We start from the raw sequence: 21936 nt of genomic DNA on the forward strand, positions 1-21936 counted from the left end.
AGAGTCAGTATTGTGGCCTTCCCACTCTGTCCCCTTAGCTCTAGAGGCAGTGTATGCCTTCAGGCAACAGCGCTCTTGCCCTTGGCAGAGATGAGGCAGAGGCTCCAGGGGCAATCTGAAGGTTGGGAAGCCTCTTAGAAACTAGCACACAAATGTTAACTCTACCTAAGGAGGCTCCAAAGTCAGATCACTTCCTTGATATGGCTTAAATAAACCTTCCTTGTATGCCCTTCCATGTTGTCCCAATAAGTACCCAGAAGTCCAAGTTCCAAATCAGATCCTAAATCAAGGCACTTATCTAGAGACTAGGTTTTGTAAAATGATGGTTCCCTTAACACTTGCAAATGTTTTTACTTATTTTTTTAATTTATTTTTTTATACAGCAGGTTCTTATTAGTCATTCATTTTATACACATCAGTGTATACATGTCAATCCCAATTGCCCAATTCATCACACCACCACCACCACCCACCGCCGCTTTCCCCACTCGGTGTCCATACGTTTGTTCTCTACATCTGTGTCTCACTTTCTGCCCTGCAAACCGGTTCATCTGTACCATTTTTCTATGTTCCACATATATGTGTTAATATACGATATTTTTCTCTTTCTGACTTACTTCACTCTGTACGACAGTCTATAGATCCATCCACCTCTCCACAAATGACCCAATTTTGTTCCTTCTTGTGGCTGAGTAATACTCCATTGTATATATGTACCACATCTTCTTTATCTATTCATCTGTCGATGGGCATTTAGGTTGCTTCCGTAACCTGGCTATTGTAAATAGTGCTGCAATGAACATTGGGGTGCATGTGTCTTTTTGAATTATGGTTTTCTCTGGGTATATGCCCAGTAGTGGGATTGCTGGATCATATGGTAATTCTATTTTTAGTTTTTTAAGGAACCTCCATACTGTTCTCCATAGTGGCTGTATCAATTTACATTCCCACCAACAGTGCAAGAGGGTTCCCTTTTCTCCACACCCTCTCCAGCATTTGTTGTTTGTAGATTTTCTGATGATGCCCATTCTAACTGGTGTGAGGTGATACCTAATTGTAGTTTTGATTTGCATTTCTCTAATAATTAGTGATGTTGAGCAGCTTTTCATGTGCTTCTTGGCCATCTGTATGTCTTCTTCGGAGAAATGTCTATTTAGGTCTTCTGCCCATATTTGGATTGGGTTGTTTGTTTTTTTGATATTGAGTTGCATGAACTGTTTATATATTTTGGAGATTAATCCTTTGTCCGTTGATTCATTTGCAAATATTTTCTCCCATTCTGAGGGTTGTCTTTTCATCTTGTTTATGGTTTCCTTTGCTGTGCAAAAGCTTTTAAGTTTCATTAGGTCCCATTTGTTTATTTTTGTTTTTATTTCCATTATTCTAGGAGATGGATCAAAAAAGATCTTGCTGTGATTTATGTCAAAGAGTGTTCTTCCTATGTTTTCCCCTAACAGTTTTATAGTGTCCGGTCTTACATTTAGGTCTCTAATCCATTTTGAGATTTATTTTTGTGTATGGTGTTAGGGACTGTTCTAATTTCATTCTTTTACATGTAGCTGTCCAGTTTTCCCAGCACCACCTATTGAAGAGACTGTCTTTTCTCCATTGTATATCCTTGCCTCCTTTGTCATAGGTTAGTTGACCATAGGTGCATGGGTTTATCTCTGGGCTTTCTATCTTGTTCCATTGATCTTTATTTCTGTTTTTGTGCCAGTACCATATTGTCTTGATTACTGGAGCTTTGTAGTATAGTCTGAAGTCAGGGAGTCTGATTCCTCCAGCTCTGTATTTTTCCCTCAAGACTGCTTTGGCTATTCGGGGTCTTTTGTGTCTCCATACAAATTTTAAGATTTTTTGTTCTAGTTCTGTAAAAAATGCCATTGGTAATTTGATAGGGATTGCATTGGATCTGTAAATTGCTTTGGGTAGTATAGTCATATTCACAATATTGATTCTTCCAATCCAAGAACATGGTATATCTCTCCATCTGTTGGTATCATCTTTAATTTCTTTCATCAGTGTCTTATAGTTTTCTGCATACAGGTCTTTTGTCTCCCTAGGTAGGTTTATTCCTAGGTGTTTTATTATTTTTGTTGCAGTGGTAAATGGGAGTGTTTCTTTAATTTCTCTTTCAGATTTTTCATCATTAGGGTATAGGAATGCAAGAGATTTCTGTGCATTAATTTTGTATCCTGCAACTTTACCAAATTCATTGATTAGCTCTAGTAGTTTTCTGGTGGCATCTTTAGGATTCTCTATGTATAGTATCATGTCATCTGCAAACAGTGACAGTTTTACTTCTTCTTTTCCAATTTGTATTCCTTTTATTTCTTTTTCTTCTCTGATTCCTGTGGCTAGGACTTCCAAAACTGTGTTGAATAATAGTGGTGAGAGTGGACATCCTTGTCTTTTTCCTGATATTAGAGGAAATGCTTTCAGTTCTTCACCATTGAGAATGATGTTTGCTGTGGGTTTGTCGTATATGGCCCTTATTATGTTGAGATAGGTTCCTTCTGTGCCCACTTTCTGGAGAGTTTTTATCATAAATGGTTGTTGAATTTTGGCAAAAGCTTTTTCTGCATCTATTGAGATGATCATATGGTTTTTATTCTTCAATTTGTTAATATGGTGTATCATATTGATTTGTGTATATTGAAGAATACTTGCATCCCTGGCATAAATCCCACTTGATCATGGTGTGTGATCCTTTTAATGTGTTGTTGGATTCTGTCTGCTAGTATTTTGTTGAGGATTTTTGCATCTATATTCATTGGTGATACTGGTCTGCAATTTTCTTTTTTTTGTAGTATCTTTGTCTGGTTTGGGTATCAAGGTGATGGTTGCCTCATAGAATGAGTTTGGGAGCATTCCTTCATCTGCAATTTTTTGGAAGAGTTTGAGGAGGATGGGTGTTAGCTCTGCTCTAAATGTTTGATAGAATTCGCCTGTGAAGCCATCTGTCCTGGGTTTTTGTTTGTTGGAAGATTTTTTTTTTTTTTAAAGAAGATGTTAGGGGTAGGAGTTTATTAATTAATTAATTTATTTTTGCTGTGTTGGGTCTTCGTTTCTGTGTGAGGGCTTTCTCTAGTTGTGGCAAGTGGGGGCCACTCTTCATCGCGGTGCGCGGGCCTCTCACTATCGCGGCCTCTCTTGTTGTGTAGCACAGGCTCCAGACGCGCAGGCTCAGTAGTTGTGGCTCACGGGCCTAGTTGTTCCACGGCATGTGGGATCCTCCTAGACCAGGGCTCAAACCTGTGTCCCCTGCATTAGCAGGCAGATTCTCAACCACTGCGCCACCAGGGAAGCCCTGTTGGAAGATTTTTAATCACAGTTTCAATTTCATTACTTGTGACTGGTCTGTTCATATTTTCTATTTCTTCCTGGTTCCTTGGAAGGTTATACCTTTCTAAGAATTTGTCCATTTCTTCCATGTTGTCCATTTTATTGGCATAGAGTTGCTTGTAGTAGTCTCTTAGGATGCTATGCATTTCTGTGGTGTCTGTTGTAACTTTTCATTTCTAATTTTATTGATTTGAATCCTCTCCCTCTTTTTCTTGATGAGTCTGGCTAATGGTTTATCAATTTTGTTTATCTTCTCAAAGAACCAGCTTTTAGTTTTATTGATCTTTGCTATTGTTTTCTTTGTTTCTATTTCATTTATTTCTGCTCTGATCTTTATGATTTCTTTCCTTCTGCTAACTTTGGGTTTTGTTTGTTCTTCTTTGTCTAGTTTCTTTAGGTGTAAGTTTAGATTGTTTATTTGAGATTTTTCTTGTTTCTTGAGGTAGGCTTGTATAGCTATAAACTTCCCTCTTAGACCTGCTTTTGCTGCATCCCATAGGTTTTGGATCATCGTGTTTTCATTGTCATTTGTCTCTAGGTATGTTTTGATTTCCTCTTTGATTTATTCAGTGATCTCTTGGTTATTTAGTATCATATTGTTTAGCCACCATGTGTTTGTGTTTTTTCCTTTTTTTTCCCCTGTAATTGATTTCTAATCTCATAGTGTTGTGGTCAGAAAAGATGCTTGATATGATTTCAATTTTCTTAAATTTACTGAGGCTTGATTTATGACCCAAGATGTGATCTATCCTGGAGAATGTTCCGTGCACACTTGAGAAGCAAGTGTAATCTGCTGGTTTTGGATGGAATGTCCTATAAATATCAATTAAATCTATCTGGTCTATTGTGTCATTTAAAGCTTGTGCTTCCTTATTAATTTTCTGTTTGGATGATCTGTCCATTGGTGTAAATGTGGTGTTAAATTCCCCCACTATTATTGTGTTACTGTCGATTTCCTCTTTTATAGCTGTTAGCAGTTGCCTTATGTATTGAGGTGGTCCTGTGTTGGGTGCATATATATTTATAATTGTTATATCTTCTTCTTGGATTGATCCCTTGATCATTATGTAGTGTCCTTCTTTGTCTCTTGTAATAGTCTTTGTTTTATAGTTTATTTTGTCTGATATGAGAATTGCTACTCCAGCTTTCTTTTGATTTCCATTTGCATGGAACATCTTTTTCCATCCCCTCACTTTCAGTCTGTATGCGTCCCTAGGTCTGAAGTGGGTCTCTTGTAGACAGCATATATATGGGTCTTGTTTTTGTATCCATTCAGCCAATCTATGTCTTTTGGTTGGAGCATTTAATCCATTTACATTTAAGGTAATTATCGATATGTATGTTCCTATTACCATTTTGTTAATTGTTCTGGGTTTGTTTTTGTAGGTCCTTTTCTTCTCTTGTGTTTCCCACTTAGAGAAGTTCCTTTAGCATTTGTTGTAGAGCTGGTTTGGTGGTGCTGAATTCTCTTAGCTTTTGCTTGTCTGTAAAGTTTTTGATTTCTCTATCGAATCTGAATGAGATCCTAGCCGGGTACAGTAATCTTGGTTGTATGTTCTTCCCTTTCATCACTTTAAGTATATCATGCCACTCTCTTCTGGCTTGTAGAGTTTCTGCTGAGAAATCAGCTGTTAACCTTATGGGAGTTTCCTTGTATGTTATTTGTCGTTTTTCCCTTGCTGCTTTCAATAATTTTTCTTTGTCTTTAATTTTTGCCAGTTTGATTACTATGTGTCTCAGCGTGTTTCTCCTTGGGTTTATCCTGTATGGGACTCTCTGCGCTTCCTGGACTTGGGTGGCTATTTCCTTTCCCATGTTAGGGAAGTTTTCGACTATAATCTCTTCAAATATTTTCTCGGGTCCTTTCTCTCTCTCTTCTCCTTCTGGCACCCCTATAATGCAAATGTTATTGCATTTAATGTTGTCCCAGAGGTCTCTTAGGCTGTCTTCATTTCTTTTCATTCTTTTTTCTTTATTCTGTTCTGCAGCAGTGAATTCCACCATTCTGTCTTCCAGGTCACTTATCTGTTCTTCTGCCTCAGTTATTCTGCTATTGATTCCTCCTAGTGTATTTTTCATTTCAGTTATTGTATTGTTCATCTCTGTTTGTTTGTTCTTTAATTATTCTAGGTCTTTGTTAAACATTTCTTGCATCTTCTCAATCTTTGCCTCCATTCTTTTTCTGAGGTCCTGGATCACCTTCACTATCATTATTCTGAATTCTTTTTCTGGAAGTTTGCCTATCTCCACTTCATTTAGTTGTTTTTCTGTTTTGTTTTTGTTTGTTTGTTTGTTTGGCTATATTAGGTCTTCATTGCTGCGTGTGGGCTTTCTCTAGTTGTGGCGAGCAGGGGTTACTCTTCATTACAGTGTACGGGCTTCTCACTGTGGGGGCTTCTCTTGTTGCGGAGCATGGGCTCTAGGAGCATGGGTTTCAGTAGTTGTAGCATGCAGGTTCAGGAGTTGTGGCTCGTGAGCTCTAGAGCGCAGGCTCAGTAGTTGGGGCACATGGGCTTAGTTGCTCCGCGGCATGTGGGATCTTCCCGGACCAGGGCCCAGACCCATGTCCCCTGCATTGGCAGGTGGATTCTTAACCACTGTGCCACCAGGGAAGCCCATTTTTCTGGGGTTTTATCTTGTTCCTTCATCTGGTTCATAGCCCTCTGCCTTTTCATCTTGTCTATCTTTCTGTGAATGTGGTTTTTGTTCCACAAGCTGCAGGACTGTAGTTCCTCTTGCTTCTGCTGTCTGCCCTCTGCTGCCAGTGTTTTTAAAATACAACTTCCTAGGCATTGTCCCAGGGTTCTGATTTAACAGGTCAGGGATGGGGCCCTTAAACACTCACCAAGTTATCCTGATATACAGTCCTCTACTAAAGGACCTACCCTCAGCTGGGCTGTTCAATGAACATGTGGGCAAAATGTGTCAGGCCAACTGATGCCATGTTCTTTCAGAGCCTTTTCCTGAGGCCAATTAAGCAAGGCTGGCTTCTTTTTGTTTCCTGATCCATTATCAGCTATGCTGGAAAGGATCACAAGCTTTGGAGTTAGACCACCTGGGTTCAGGTCCTGACGCTGCCACTTCCTAGCTTAGGAATTACCTAACCTCTTGGCGCTTCCTCACCTTGCCCAACACAGGGTAAGCTCTCAGTGTTTACTATGACATTTTTTTAATTTAGGCCCAAAACAACACTGGCTACTGCTAATGTAGGGTCATCTTCCACAATTCTGGGCAGAAATAAGGGCCTTCCAAACTGTAATGTGGCACTGCTAAGCAAGCCATAACAGCAGATCCAAGGAAACTTGTTCAGGAGAAGTGCAGCCTCATGAATCCCCAGTCAAAGGAAAATTACGAGTATAATCTGCACCATCTGCAGCCTCATCATGTCAGAAATATTCCGAGAAGAGGGACCACATGAGCCCCTCAATTCATCCCAACTGTGACCACAGCGCAGGCAATGATAAACATCTGCCTCCACCACTGAGCGTTTTCAAGGAGCCAGAACCTACCTAATGGGGCAGGTGGGAGGTTTTTCAATACTTTCAGGGGTTTAAAATGATCTTTTAGAGGGAAATTTCCTGTATATAGGATAAGCCCTCAACTATTCATATTTTGCTTATGCTAACAGACATGTATGGAAGTTCAACATGGTGGCTGCTTTTATTAATTTATTGGTTGAACTGTGCAATATACAGGATGGCATAACGCTTCCTTCAGGATTGCAGAGGCTACTGACCAAACCCTAGAGCAGTGCTGCCCAAGACAATTATCATCTCAACCACATATGTACTTTAACATTTTCCAATAGCCTCATATAAAAGGTTGGGAAAAAAGCAGGTGAAATTAATTTTAATAACGTTTTATTTAATCACACTTAAAACATTTAGCATTTTCACGTCATCAATATTTTAAAATGAGATATTTTGTGGGTTTTTTCCTTTTTTTTCTACTAAGTCTTTGAAGTCCAGTGTGTGTTTCATGTGGACAGCCCATCTCAATCCATACTAGACACATTTCAAGGGCTCAGTAGCTATAAGATGGTAGTGGCTACTGGACTGAATCCATGCAGGTGTAAAGGCCTCAAACAGCCTGTCAGATAGGATAGGCTGAAAAGAATTGCCTATGCTCAACTATTATGATAATCTGAGACCCATACACTCCTAGTAATTGGTTACTAGTAACCATACACTCCTAGTAACATTCTTCTGGGAAGAATGTGACAGATTGGTATGAGTTGATGCATTCATTCTTTCACTCTTTCCAATTCATGCATTCATGTATTCATTAGAGATTTATCAACCACTCATCAGTATTTACCCCAGCTTCACCCTGGTCTTATCTTGACCTCAGGTCCGCTCCTCCCCTTTCACTGAAGACTCTAGCCCTGGACTCCCAGTCTTCCCTACCTCAAGTCCTCGCATCATTATTGCGGATAAGCCATCCCAAATCCTAGAAGCTCATTGTCACCACCTCCTCATGACCTAATTCCCACTGTACTTCAGACACCCTTGCTGTGTCATTACAGGGTACTGCTCCACCTCTAGAATCATAAAGTCACACCCCCACTCTAATGGATCCCCTCATGGCTTTCTGCCTCTCTCACTTTCACTCCTGCATCGTCTGTTCTTTAACTCCATTGAACCCATGAGCCATTTTTAAAATTACTCTCTTCCTAATATCGACTCTCTTGCCCACTGTTCTTTGACGACACCTGCCTAGGTTAGTAAAAGCCATTCTCCTCCTTGGCTCTTACATCTGGGCTGCTGAGCACCAGTGAAACAATTACTAACCGCACAGATTGGAGCTATTAGTGTGCTGGTCTGCAACCCCACTTTAGCCCTCAACCTTCCCCAGCCATACTGTCTTCTTAGCTCTCTCTCCTATTTCCACAATGGCCATTCTTTTCAAACTTGCTGCTCTGTTGCCTCCCTTCCTGCTCTGAAGATCAACTTTAGAGAAAAAATAGAACCACCCAGTGCAAACTCTCTGCTCCCCGTTGCCACACCAGCACGATGGCCAGCATCAGTAACCACCTTTTCCTCTTTTCCTCCCAACACAGTGGCTGACTGCTCCGCCAGGCTTGGGATCTCCCACTCTTTCCTCCTCAGGGACTGTGCCCCTTCTGCTCACCCCTCTCCTTTTCTTCCCTGACTTCTTCCCATCAACATTTAATCATGCTCAAATCACTCCTATACTATGAGAGTCAGGCGACGTCTCCCTCCAGCCATTCCTCCGTCTCCCCACATCTTCAGAGCCAAGCTTCTTGAAAGACTTGTCTGCTCCTCTGTCTCCTTCCTCACCCCTCATTCATCTTCATTCCACTGAGGTACAGCTTCCACCCTCATCACTCCACTGACTCCCCACCAAAGTTCCCAATGCCTTCCTTGTGGATAAATTCAATAGACACTCTCCAAGGTTTATTATTTCTTGAATATTCTGTAAATTTGCATAACCCTCCCTTCTTAGAAGATTCTCTTCCCTCAAGTTCTGTGACATTCTCGTTTTCCTTCCAACTCTGTGGACATTTTGTCCTAGTACCTTTTATTTCTGTTCCATCCTTTCAATGATGGTATTTCTAGGATTTCATCCTTGGCCTCTCTCCTCTTCTTTAAAGTGCCTCTTTGTGAAACTTTCACCACTCCAATGGCTTCAAATAGCACCCATATACAGATAACTCACACATCTACATTTTTAACCCTTTTCTTGGGCCATAGACTCATAAATCCTTCTGCCTATAGATTTCTCCAGCAGATGTCTCAGAAGCACATCAAAGACCCAACACACAAAGTTGCACTCATTTCCTTCCCCCACTATCCACTAAAAATCCACTATCCCAGCTTCTCAGTCCTCTTCTTTGTGAGTGGCACAATCATCTATCAAGTTATCCTGGCTTCCTGCTTTTTCCCCATCTTTTCATATCTGATCTATCCCCAAGCCCAGGTGGTTTGGCCTTCTTTATATTTAGTCAGTCCACTTCCTCCCCGCAGCCACTTCTAACTGGTGTTGATCGTCCTCCTACCGTCCATCCACTTTCCACACCGCGGCCGGAACAATCTTTCTACCATGCAAATCACGTCGGGTCATACTGCTGGTTAAAAACCTCTTTGCAAACCCTCACTATCTTCAAAATTCAGTCAAACTCCATAGCATAGCATTGAAGGCCCTTCATTATTGCCCTCTGCTCACCTCCCATCTCATCTGTTAGCTCTTCCTTCCTATCACAACTCTCCCTGGAGGCGAGAATCACACTGGAGGCGAGAATCACACTGCTAAACTGCCTGAGACTCCAACATGCTGTCGGGACTTTTATATGCTTTCTTCTCAGCCTCAAATACCTCTCCTTCCCCACCAGGTCTACCCCATCCCTCTGCCTTCACCCAATTACTGTCTAACAGGCTTTCAAGTCTCAGCCTAGACATTCCTTCCTCAAGGAAGCTTTCCCAGATCTCCTACACCCACCCACCCACAGACACACCACTGCCCACACCCCCGGTCTGGGCCAGAAGCCTCCTCCTATTTGCTTCTGAAACATCCTCGCTTACTTTGGGCTCAATGCTGTCACTATCTGTTTACTCATCAGTATCTCAGGAAGTTGTATACTTCATGAGGTTCACCACTCTAATGCCGTCACCCAGCCCAGTGCCCGGGCATTCAACACATTCATTCATTCATTAGTAATTAATTAACGAAAAATCCTTCTTTCTGAAGAGCTTTGGTTTCATAAGGAAACCAAGCATAATAACATCCAGACTTGCAAAGGCGGACACACAATGGGAACTTCTCTGTATTTTCCAAAGATTTTTTTGCTTTACAGAATAATTCTGAAAGTGCTTTTCTTTCAAAGTCCCCTGCATATTTGAAATCTGACTTGATTTACAGTTATCATTTAAAGAAAAACAGCCCTTGCATAAAACTGGATGTTATTACACCTAATAATGAGGCATCTGTTTCCTTCTGTGGCTGTGCTCCCTCACCCTGCCTCCTCACATGGCTCCTGCCAGCCTTCTTTCTTTGATTCTTTTCTCTCCATTCCTTCCCTTGGAGTACTAGAGCCTTGCGTAATTATCCCATGCTAATGGCCGTCAAATACAACAGCAAATTTTCTCCCAAAGGACCAGATAGAAAATGTTTTTGGCTTTGCAGGCCATGGGTCTCTGGAGCAGCTGCTTGACTTTGCCATTGTAGCACGAAAGCAGCCACAGAAATACCTAAATGAGTGATCCTGGCTGTGTTTCAACAAAACTTTATTACAGAAACAAGCAATGGACCCGACTTGGTCCTCAGGCTGTAGTTTGCCAACTCCCGAAATACATAACCTGAGCACAGACCCTTTTGAACCATGAACAACAGTTGCCCTGAGTGGGGAACAACCTTGTCCTGTTCAAGGAATAGCAAGGGGGTCAATGTAGAAAAGCTGCAGCCAGACCGACTTCACTTATATCACAGACCTACCACTTTCTCACTGTTTGACCTTGGGCCAGTAACTTAGCCTCTCTGTGCTCAGTTTTCTCCCCTATAAAATGGGAATAAAAATAGCGTCTCATAATAGTTGTTAGACAATTTAAATGTGTTAATACATGTAATGACCATCGAACAATGCCTGCACTTATAAGCGCTCTATAAAAGGTTATAGGATAGTAAAGGGTCCCTCTGCCATGATCCCCACTAAAAGATAGATCGTTAACAAGAATATTGGCAATAAAGAAGAACACGGTCATTCTCTTAGTATTTGGCCATACCTTGCTCTGGGTGACATTCTCTTGGACTCATTTCCAGTCAAAATCACAGCTCCCTCCTCCCCTGAGACTGTCTCTTTTGCCCTGCTCTGTGGATAGCCTGTAGTCAGTCCACCTCCCACCTCTAAATGCCTTAGGCCCACCTCCCAGCACCACGGGGGCTTATCTCACAAACTAGTGGTTTAAAGTACATTTTGGGGCTTCCCTGGTGGCGCAGTGGTTGAGAGTCCGCCTGCCGATGCAGGGGACGCGGGTTCGTGCCCCGGTCCGGGAGGATCCCACATGCCGCGGAGTGGCTGGGCCCGTGAGCCATGGCCGCTGAGCCTGCGCGTCCAGAGCCTATGCTCCGCAATGGGAGGGGCCGCAGCAGTGAGAGGCCCGCGTACCGCAAAAAAAAAATAAAATAAAAAAATAAAAAATAAAGTACATTTTGATTAGGTGGTCCATCGCATGCTGGTTATGTGGTTTTGGAAATACTAGCTCTGCAAAAAGATGCATATTTTTAACAGTGGTGAAAAGATAATACATGGAGAAAGGACAGTCTTTTCAACAAATGGTGCTGGGTCGTGTGAACATCCACGTGCATATATAGGTATATTGTATACTTCACACCTTATCCAAAAATTAACTCCAAATGGATCGTAGAAAAAGTTCTGGAAATGGATAGTGGTGATGGTTGTGCAACATTGTGAATATAACTAATGCCATTGGATTGCACACTTAAAAGGGTTAAAATGATAAATTTTATGTTAGCATATTTTATTATGACAAAAAAGATAATGCATCATAGACCTAAATATAAAAGCTAAAATGGTAAAACTTCTAGCATAAAACAGGAGAAAATCTACATGACCTTGGGTTAGGCAGAGAGTTTCGATATGACACAAAAACATGATTCATAAAAGAAAAAAATTGATAAAATTTGACTTCATCAAAATTAAAAGTTGTACTCTGTGAAAGACATTGTTAAGAGTAAGAAGCTAAACCATAGACTGAGAGAACATATTTGCAAATCACATTTCTAACAAAGGACTTATATCCAGAACACGTTAAGAACTCTCAAAACTCAGCAGGAAAATAAACAATCCAATTTTTAAATGGGCAGAAGATCTGAACAAACAACAAAGAAGATATAGGAATGGCCAATAAACATATGAAAGGATGCTCAACATCATTAGTCATTAGGGAAATTCAAATTAAAACCACCACGAAATACCACTACACACTTATTAGACTGGCAAAACCAAACCAAAACTGTCAATATCAAGGATTAGTGAGAATGTGAAGCACTGATGCTCTCATATATTCCTAGTGGGAATTCAGAATGGTACAGCTGCTTTGAATAACAACTTGGCACATTCCCAGAAATGCCTCTTCCCCACACCTTACTTGTCCAGAGCCCACGAATAACAGGGACTCCTAGATGTCTATTTTATTCTTTGGGTTACAGTACGATACCACTGTTTATTTTGCTGTTCAAGTTCCAACCCTGGCTGTGGGAGCTCATTCAAGTTGGCTCCTGGGCCTTTTCAACAGGCCCCCTCTTTTTTATTTTTGTTCTTGATCCCTTCCTTCTTTTCTGGCACCACAGGAATTAACCACATTTCCAAGGAAAATGGAAACCTAGACCTGGGCACTGGCATGCTCATCACCACTGGGTTGTCACTGCTTCTGGTCTCTTTCAGTGGATAAAGCTAGGAAATATATGTATGTATAACAACCCATGCATAGCCCATATATAACCCATAACTCATATATATTTATTTCTATACCCATCTAACTGTGTATGTATATTAAGCAAAACCCAAACCCATGAATCTACACGGAAAGCTCTGACTCCAATCCAGCGTCACTCTTTGTGAGCCCATGAATGCTCCCCAGCATGACCCTTATCAATTTCCGGTACTGCCCTTAGACCCAGGCAAGCAGTGTCGCTGCCCAGTGGCTATTTGCAGTGCCTTCCTCCAAATTTTCTAATTTGCCCTTGGTACCTGAGACCACAGAGCACCAGGCAGAGCACCCCAAACTTAGACCAGGATCTACATACTCTCCGGTCACCATTTTTCTCCTTTAAGTACACTTTCTTATCCTCTGCACCAGCATGGGGTTGACCAGATATCCCAAGCGTCTCCAGGACTTGGGCCTACCAAGTCATCCTAGGAGTTGATCACTCTCTCTGGCTTGTTCAGTATTTCTTTCACAGAACCACATGAGATTGGACCACTAGAATGATGCTGTCATGCTGATTTAGGATGACTCAAATTGTTTATTTGAACAGGAGCTCTGCCAAAGGTATTTATTTGCCCAGGACCCTCACAACCTAGGAGTGGCCCTGTCAATTTCTTGTTTTATACATGTGTTGAAAGGTCCAAGTCTTCACCATATCTGCATTCCCCTCCCCACGATGGTGCCTATCTTAGTACCTTGAATGTAATGGATGCTCCATAAATATTTTTCAGAATGAATGCCTGGAGGAATGAGTAATATCTCAGATTTACATATTTCTTTTGATCCAAGGTTCTAACTATGTTTTTCCTACACAAATTCCCAGATCTTCATCATTCTTCTGAGTGGTAAAGAGGGATTTTCATGTCCCCAAGCCCTCCAGTCACTGACCTGCCCGTTGATGTGCTGATAGTTTATCAAGAAGGAACAAACACGCCTCCAGGTTCTCTTGACAGTAAACTGCAAGTGAACTTCAACTCCAAGACACGTGAAAACAGCCAAGGGTGGGAATGATGGTTGAGTGGTTTCAAGTTAGGCAGCCTGGTAGTTTGAACAATGCTTTGGCTGTAACAAATTGTAGTGATAGAACATATGTTTGTCGTGCTTTGCTTTTGATCTTCTGCTCCAAGGTTGAGGATACTCTCCCAAGGGGTAAAGAAAAAAGCAAGATGAACTGGGAAGAAGAAAACTGACCTCACCCATCACTGAAATATTTCGTACCTGAAGCACCTTGAGAGAAGAACATGGTGGCAGCTCAAAGCAGTCACCTGATTAAGGGGCTTGGGTTTGGTCCTGACTCAGAGGGAAATACAACTCCACCTAGAGGCCCCCGCACAGCACCTGCACACTCACAGCCAAGCCTGGGCTTGGCCCCAGCAGATATAAGAGAAAAGATGACTACCAGAGCCACCAGGAGGCTGGGAGGCTTGCTGTTGCCAGGTCCACCCACGTGGATCACAATGACCGCATGAGGTCATGGAATGTTGAAGATGAAATTTAAGTGGGTCCTAAGTCATAAAGTTGCAGGTAGGTGGGCATCCTTTCAACAGGGCTCCCAGGAATAGAGCTGTACCTCTCTCCTTGATGATCCCGGGAAGTAGCTACCTCTCCCAGACAGAGTTGGGGTCAAATCCAGACATGTCCCACCAAAACCCACTCTCCCCAGGGCTTGCTGGAATAGAAGGATAGCTACAGCCCCCAGCCCCCAGGATCTGTCTAGGTGAGGGCAGGGTACGCAAAGTTTGAGACAGAGGTGAACCGACAGGTAGCTTCTTAGGGAAGCAGCAGAAAGGTGGCAAGAAGCTGGCAGCAGCCCCTGAGAGGGCCCCGGCACCATGGACAATGGCGACCCTCTTGAGCCTGAGACAAAAGGTGACAATGCATCCCATTTCTCACCACTCAGGCCCTTCTGGCTGCCTCAGTGTAATGCCTAGTGACCACATAGACCCGGAAGCGCCCTTCCCTCCTCTCCTGGGACCCTCTAGAATTGGGGTGATGTGTGACATTGACTTGACTTCGGGGCTTGCCAAACAGGGAGTGAGAGAGTTGGTTGCAATGCTGTGCTGGAACTGGCTCACACCAGCTCTGGCTGACTTTAACTTTCATTCTGTGAGCTGGCCCATGTCATGTTGGTAGTTGGAAATCAGCCATGTTAGGAATATTTACACCACCTGAATTGGCTAACATTACAAAGCAGGATTTTTTTTTTTTTTTCTGGAGAGCCAGTTAAACAGTTACCAACATTCCACTGGTTGGATGGAATTCTAAAATTGTCTATCTAATGAGGAAATTAAGAAATCATCCCTTTTTGAGGGCTACGTCTGATGGCTAAGCTGCTGTATGTCTTCTAAATGTCTGACTGCTACTTCCACCCTTTGTCACACAGACCTTGTCTTATAGGCTGGGAAATAAATGTTGGAGCTTGGGTCTATGGACAAGGGCTGAGAAGGACACAAACCTGCATGGAATCATTAGGAGCTCCACTATCTTAGAAACTGGGGGGTCAAAACTTGCGACCCATGCCATGAATGCTCAGCCCACCCGAAGAGAGAAGGTCGGTTGAGTTTTGACAGGCCATCCAGGGGTGCAGCCTGGCTTCCTGAAACCACTGCAACCTGCTGACGTGGGAGGACTAGGCCTGGACTTTGTGTGGCTTTCAGGAGCCCAGGGCTGTTTCCAGATCAGTGGCCCAATGGCAGAAAAATCACATCTAGCAAGTGCAGGGGACTAGTGTGAGGGAAGCCCAGGACACTTGTATTTAATCATAGCAATTAGTTTCAATCCCAGGGAGATTTGCAAGCCCTTCCTTCTGCGTGGTCATAAATTTGGACTGGAAGGAAGAGAAGCTAGGTCAGGTCCTTAGGAATCAAGTTATCCCTCTCACTCTCTGGAACTGCTTCTGTTCTGCTTTATTTTACACTTGACCCAAGTCACCTGCCCTTCCCCTTGCCCTCCCAGCATCATCTGTGCCTGCCAATGAGGAATTCTAGGCATTAGCACACATCCTTCCCCTGAAAGAGTAAAGCAAACCCTGAACACCACCCGAACTAATAAGAAGGAAAAGAAGGAGCAAGCAGGGCTTCCCTGGTGGCGCAGTGGTTGAGAGTCCGCCTGCCGATGCAGGGGACGCGGGTTCGTGCCCCGGTCCGGGAAGATCCCACATGCCGCGGAGCGGCTGGGCCCGTGAGCCATGGCCGCTGAGCCTGCGCGTCCGGAGCCTGTGCTCCGCAATGGGAGAGGCCACAGCAGTGAGTGGCCCACGTACCACAAAAAAAAAAAAAAAAAAAAAGGAGCAAACAGCCAACATCCAAGGCTGGCCCAACACAGGGGGTGGGACAGGAGCGAGGCCTCCAGAGAACACGAAGGGCGTTTAGCACAGACGATTCAGCCAGGAGGCAGCTCTGTGTCAGGGAAACAGGGCTCATAGAGGGGAGCCCCCCTTGCAGGGCTGAAGGAAGGCTGTAGTCCCTTGGCACCTTGAGCCACGCGAGGCTGAGGGACAATGGCTGCAGCCAGGACTCGGGCTGCAGATGAGAGAAACAGAGGCCCAGGGCGGCCAGTGGTGGGCTCCACCTGAAAGGCCAGCGGGTTTCGTTTCCAGAATCAAGGAGATGAGTTTTTCTTCCAGATGAGACTGACACCATGTCGGCACGGCAGAGCAGTGAGGAAACACTCTACTGTGAGGCAGAAGCCCCTGTGGCTGTCGAAAAAGAGAAACCAGCCCGGGAGAGCTCAGAAACAGACCTTGAGATCGAAGGTGAGCGAGCGGGGGCCTTTGGCGGGTGAGGGGTGGCTTGCCTTCTTCCTCAGAAGCTGGAGAAATAGGTTTCCAGTTGGCCAAGGCTCTGCCCGGTGGGATGTGCTGCAGAGGGAACGGGGCAGAAACACCTGTTTTATGCCACGACCTCCCCGACGCTGGCCCGGGGGCAGCAGTCTCTGCTGCCCCGTGCTCGTGGCTGGACTCATGAGCAGAGGGGTCCCATCAGCTTGCTGAAAGCTGGAGCAATAAGTGAACAGGGGCTTCTGGTTTTCTGAACGTTTCCACATGGCATCTTACGTCACCTTTGCAATAGTCCCGGGAGGTAGGCGTTATTACCTGCCCTTTACAGAGGGGGGAAACTGAGGTTTAGAAGGATTGTGTGAGTTGCCCAAGGCCACCGAGAGTTTGCCGATGTCTGCCGACCCCATGTTCCCCCCACCTTGTAGATCTACCTTCCCTATTCCATATTCCAGGGGCCCCTGGAGGATTTACGGCCCATCTTGCATCCTGACGACGTTCCTCTACTCACATTAGAGCTCTTGTTTCCCCAGCTTGAGAGCCCCGTGTTTTCCTTCCCTGTGTTTTTTCCCTCCAACAAATCCAAGCGTGTCTAGGTATGGGGAGGGGTGCAAGCTGAGTTGGAGCAAAGACTCTGTTACTGCAAACAACACCTCCACCCTCTTCTCCTTTCCAGTTTCCCCAAGGAAGGAAGTGCAAAAAAGGGCACTTGGGAAGCAGGGCCAGAACGGTACTGGCTCCACCTGATGGGCCGGCCCCCAACTTCCCGGGCTGTGGCCAGCCGGCCCAGTGGCCCTTTCCCTCCTGTGTCCCGGCGCTAGGTGGTAGGCTGTGATCAGTAGCAGCAGAGATGCAGGGGAAGCTGCTCTGCTCGTCTCCATGGTCACCACCCCCCCCACCAGGGTCCACATACAACTTCATCCTCAACACAGACCTCCTCCCTGCCACCGCCCGGGGAGCCTGTTGTTACCCTCCTAACTTCTTTTCCGCTTCGAGGCTGCTGGTGATATTGCTTGCGACACTGAATTTTACCTGGTTGGCAGGGTGACAGATGGAAACACTGGATGTTTTGTCCCAGACTCCAGCTTCTAGCTCATTGCCCCTCCCAGCAAGTGATAACATTGTTGCAAGCTGCCTCTAAAACGTAACCTAGGGAATACAGCTAGAAGGCGTCTGCAGAATCAACCGGAGCAGAGTGAGTGCCAAGGACAAAGCTGGGGGTTACCTACTCTGCTTTAGCAAACAGGAGCCTCTAACGACTGAATCTGGCACCAACTATTCTGTGTCGGACGAACACCCAGGGCTCAGCTCCTCCAGCTTCTGGTGCCTCTATAGCTGGTGCTGAGATGCTGGGAATGGGGCAGGAAGGGCTTCCTGGGATGAGCTGAGACATGAGCCAGGTGGGAATAGCAAGCTGGTGGTGAGGCTACGGAAGAGGGTAAGTTGCTCGGCCACCACGTGCTGCTCTTCCTATACAACAGGCGATTTTGCACCCCAGGGGACACTTGGCAAACTGGGGGTGGGGTGAGGGGTGGGGGGATGCTACTAGAATCTCATGGGCAGAGGCTAAGAATCCTGCCAAATATCTTACACTGCACGGAACAGCCCCTCACAGCAGAGAATCATCCAACTCAAAATGTCCTTAGTGCCGAGGCTGAAAAATCCTGGTCTGCAACCACCGGGAAAAGAAGCCCAGTTTGTAGCTGTGCCTGCAAAATCAACTTCCTTGCAAAGACCTTGTCCTTTCACCAACAAAGCTTCCATTGTCCGTCTTAGAAATGTCTGGGGTGGGTTGGCCAAAGACTCTGAGATCTGAAGGAAAAAAACAGATGCCGGCTTAGATCCCAGCTGACCATGGAAAGCCCTGTGTCAACAGAGCTTGCTTCATGAGGACAGGGCTGTGGGGCATCCAGAATCCAGGGAGGCCCTCTGCCCACCGACCACGAGTCAGGATGGTCTAAAGCCCAAGGAACAAAAGCCCCCAAGAGGTTACAATGGAGAAGAGCAGCCCCCATTCTGTTCGCTGGTTCAAGTACTTATCAGCTGTGTGTGATTTGGGGCTAGCTCTGTTCATCGGTAAAGTAGGAATGACAGTCGTTTTTGTGAGGAAAAATGACATGCAAGTCTTTGAAAGAAGCAAACCCACTCAAATGCAAGTTTGTTTCCGATGGATTTGGGGGTCTCTCCATCTTGCACAGCTCTGCCACCTTCAGAAGCCCACTGTGTCCTACTTGGGCTTTTTCTAGTTGGTACTTCTCTACATCTTTAGTAAAACTGTTTGTGGCTCACATTTTTACAGTGGTAGTGAAACTAAAACTGCAGTGGAGACTCCCTCAGCCATCACCAATCACCAGCTTTTTGTCTGGTTGGCCTTTCAAAGCTGTCCTGAGGTGGGCAAGGATGCGCTCACACACCCTTGTGCTCAGTCACTAGATGCAGTCAACCTGGGAAGGTGGGGACGGAGCATATTGTTTCTCCTAGGTAGCGTGGAGCCTAAAACCAGGGGCCTTCTCTCTTACCCAAAGGGAGATGTCCACATGGGGCTTTCTGGATTTAGGGTCTCCCACCACTGGCTGACTTTCCAGTTGGAGCTGGAACATACACCCATAGGGACAGAGCCTCAGACAAGAGGGGACACCAGTCAGAATCGAATGTGGTCTGGGTTAACAGGGAGATAAGGCAAAGGTAGAAGAGAAACTCTGCTTCATCCACTTGCATCTTTTTCTGCAGATACGGAGAAATTTTTCACCACCAGACAAAGGGAGCTGTACCTGGAGGCCTGCAGACTTGTGGGCGTAGTGCCCGTCTCCTACTTCATCCGGAACATGGAGGAGTCCTATGTGAACCTCAACCACCGTGGGCTGGGCCCCAGGGGTACCAAGGCTATTGCTATAGCCCTGGTGGTGAGCATACCAGTGCGGGCACGTGAAGGCTGGCAGAAGTGGGGACTTGACAGGGTGGTAGGCCCAGGAGTCAGAGAGCCCCACCTTGGGACCCTGCATTGCAACCTCTATGCCCACCTTGCCCTAGACTCTGCATGACTACCAGTTGCTTTCCCCAACAGGCATGGATGCCCATTAGCTCCTGGGAAGGAGGCTGCTAGAGACCTGGGCCTTGGAAGTCTATGCTGTTTCCTATCCAGAAAGCAAAGGCACCAGCCTGTGGACCCTGGAGAAGCAACTGGTCCGGGCTAGGGCCCAAACGCTAATGTGAGAACACAATGCAAAATGTCAACCAGATCTCAATTCCAAAGCTCACCTTTGCCATAAATGAGTTCACGACTGAGCCATTCCATTTGATGTCTGCCTTTTGCAGTATGTTAGGTAAATCTTCAAGACCACACTGTAGAGTGGATCATGTTTTCCCACAGGAAGAATGTTCTCTCCGGCTTGGCTTGAATGATAAGACTTGTCCTTGAACTCATCATAGCTTTCTATAATTATAATTGATTATATACAAAACTGACTCCATCCCAGGAAAACAGAAAATGTAACAGGTGTATGTCAGCACAACACTGTTCACTTAGGACAGTAAAGAAAAATTTCGATTTTTAAAAAAAGCACCCATTTTTGGAACCATAACTGCATTTGCACTTAGTGCAGGCCCATTAAGAAGTCACATGACGTGAGATTGTGCTGCTCTCTGGGGAGGGGGAGGGAAGGGAGGGAAGGGCAGAGAAAGAACAAAGCCATCTTGAAATTTATGGAGCGTTGAAAGACTGATTAATGAAGTGTTAGGAATTCACCATTACCTCATGAGCTTCATGGAAATAATAATAAAATCCACTCAGAACTTGGGCCACTTGTCTCTCAGTAACAGCAGTTTCTGTTTAAGGGGAGTTTTTCTTCTCTGATTCTTTGTATCATCCATTTGACAATCATTGTGGCATTCCAATGGACTGAACTTTTATTTATCTTTGGTACTGTTTAACTTCTCACATGTTGTGTTTCCCTGGCTTAGAGGAAGAGTATTCCGATAGGAGGGATCATTTTCATACTTCTTTGGGTCTGTCCCTCCTCCACCTATCTCCATGCCGTTGGACTTGGTGGGCTATGAGCCCCTCGAGAGGAGGAATGGTCTCTGTTCATCCCTGTTTCCTCGGCAGTTAGCACAGAGGGTGACAGATACTCACTCGTGTGAAATGAATGTGAATGGATTTGGTGATCAGGCCACCTGCTACACCACATACTGTGCTGGTCCCCGGGATGACTCTGAAAGTGGTCCTTCAGCCCCCATTTCTGCTAAATGACACCTAGACTGGGGGGCCCCCTGAGCCATCTCGCTTGCCTTTGAGCACGACTGAATTTTCCCACCCCTGCAAGAGAGCGGAGGCCCGAAGACACTTCATGAAGGCCCTGGGGGGCCATTCTGCCTTGCAGTAATTCACACTATCACACTTTCCCTATGCCTGAACCGAGAGCTACTTCTCTCACTGCTTTGTGTGCTCTGAAAACCGCTCAAATTCAAAGACATGTCTGTTCTCTGTGCCTTTCTGCACGGGGAACGGGGGGGAAGGGAAGGACAAAAGTTCTGGTTAGAGCTAACCCCAGTCCCTCATGCTGCAATGTCAGTCATTTCCACCTGTCTTGCTCCCTGTGGGAATGCAGACTAACTTGGATGTAGATATTTATTTAAGATTTAAGTTCCAGCTCCTTCTAAACAGCCTTGAGGCAACATCCTGACTATCAGAGAGTACCAGACAACCCTTAAGCCTGAACTAGAAGAAAGGCCTCTGAAGGAATCAGGCACAGTAAAGGCGTTATGCTTAAATACGCTTCTTAAATAGCACATTCTCCTTAAACTTGGAGTAGGTCACAGGCCTCTCTCCTTAAAGCTAAACAGTTAAAATCTGTTCAGCTCACCCTTGTGCCTCATCTTTTTCAGGACTTTATTTTAACGTCCCTTTTCTAAATCCCCCTTGGTACCCCTTTTGGGGAGGGAGGTGCCCAGAATAAGCATGTCATCCTAGCAAAACTCACTGGGATGGCTTGTCCCCTGCGCTATTCTCCTGTTCCTAGCCACTCCTCCAGAATCGCTAGCCTGCCTCTCTGTACCCTCTGACGTGGCTGGGATATTCAAGAGGGGTGATGGGCTCTGGGCAAGGGCAGGGAACTGACTAGGTCACCAACCACCTCTGTCTCTCTCCCCCTCCCCTTGTGGTGGCTGAAGTCCAACACGTCTGTTCTCACGCTGGAGCTGGCAGACAATAGTATCACGGAGGAGGGCATCTTGAGCCTGGTGGAGATGCTACAGGAGAACTACTACCTGCAGGAGATGGTACTGTGCCCTGTTCTACCAGTTCCTACAACCATGCTTAGAGTCTCAGAACCCACTTCAGAGAAGCCAGCGTCC

At 45.1% G+C, this 21936-nt stretch overlaps 1 protein-coding gene across 1 annotated transcript in view; it reads left to right on the plus strand.

Moving 5' to 3' along the window:
- Positions 1-14641: 14641 nt before the first annotated feature.
- LRRC74A (leucine rich repeat containing 74A) overlaps positions 14642-21936 on the plus strand; it is a 41544-nt gene continuing 34249 nt past the window's right edge. The window contains exons 1-4 of the mRNA XM_030831539.1: positions 14642-14678; positions 16435-16563; positions 19315-19487; positions 21754-21861. Coding sequence (XP_030687399.1) covers positions 14642-14678; positions 16435-16563; positions 19315-19487; positions 21754-21861 — 447 coding nt within the window. The remainder of the gene's footprint in view (positions 14679-16434; positions 16564-19314; positions 19488-21753; positions 21862-21936) is intronic.

This window comes from Globicephala melas, chromosome 2 (genome assembly GCF_963455315.2).
Source record: "Globicephala melas chromosome 2, mGloMel1.2, whole genome shotgun sequence".
NCBI lineage: Eukaryota > Metazoa > Chordata > Mammalia > Artiodactyla > Delphinidae > Globicephala > Globicephala melas.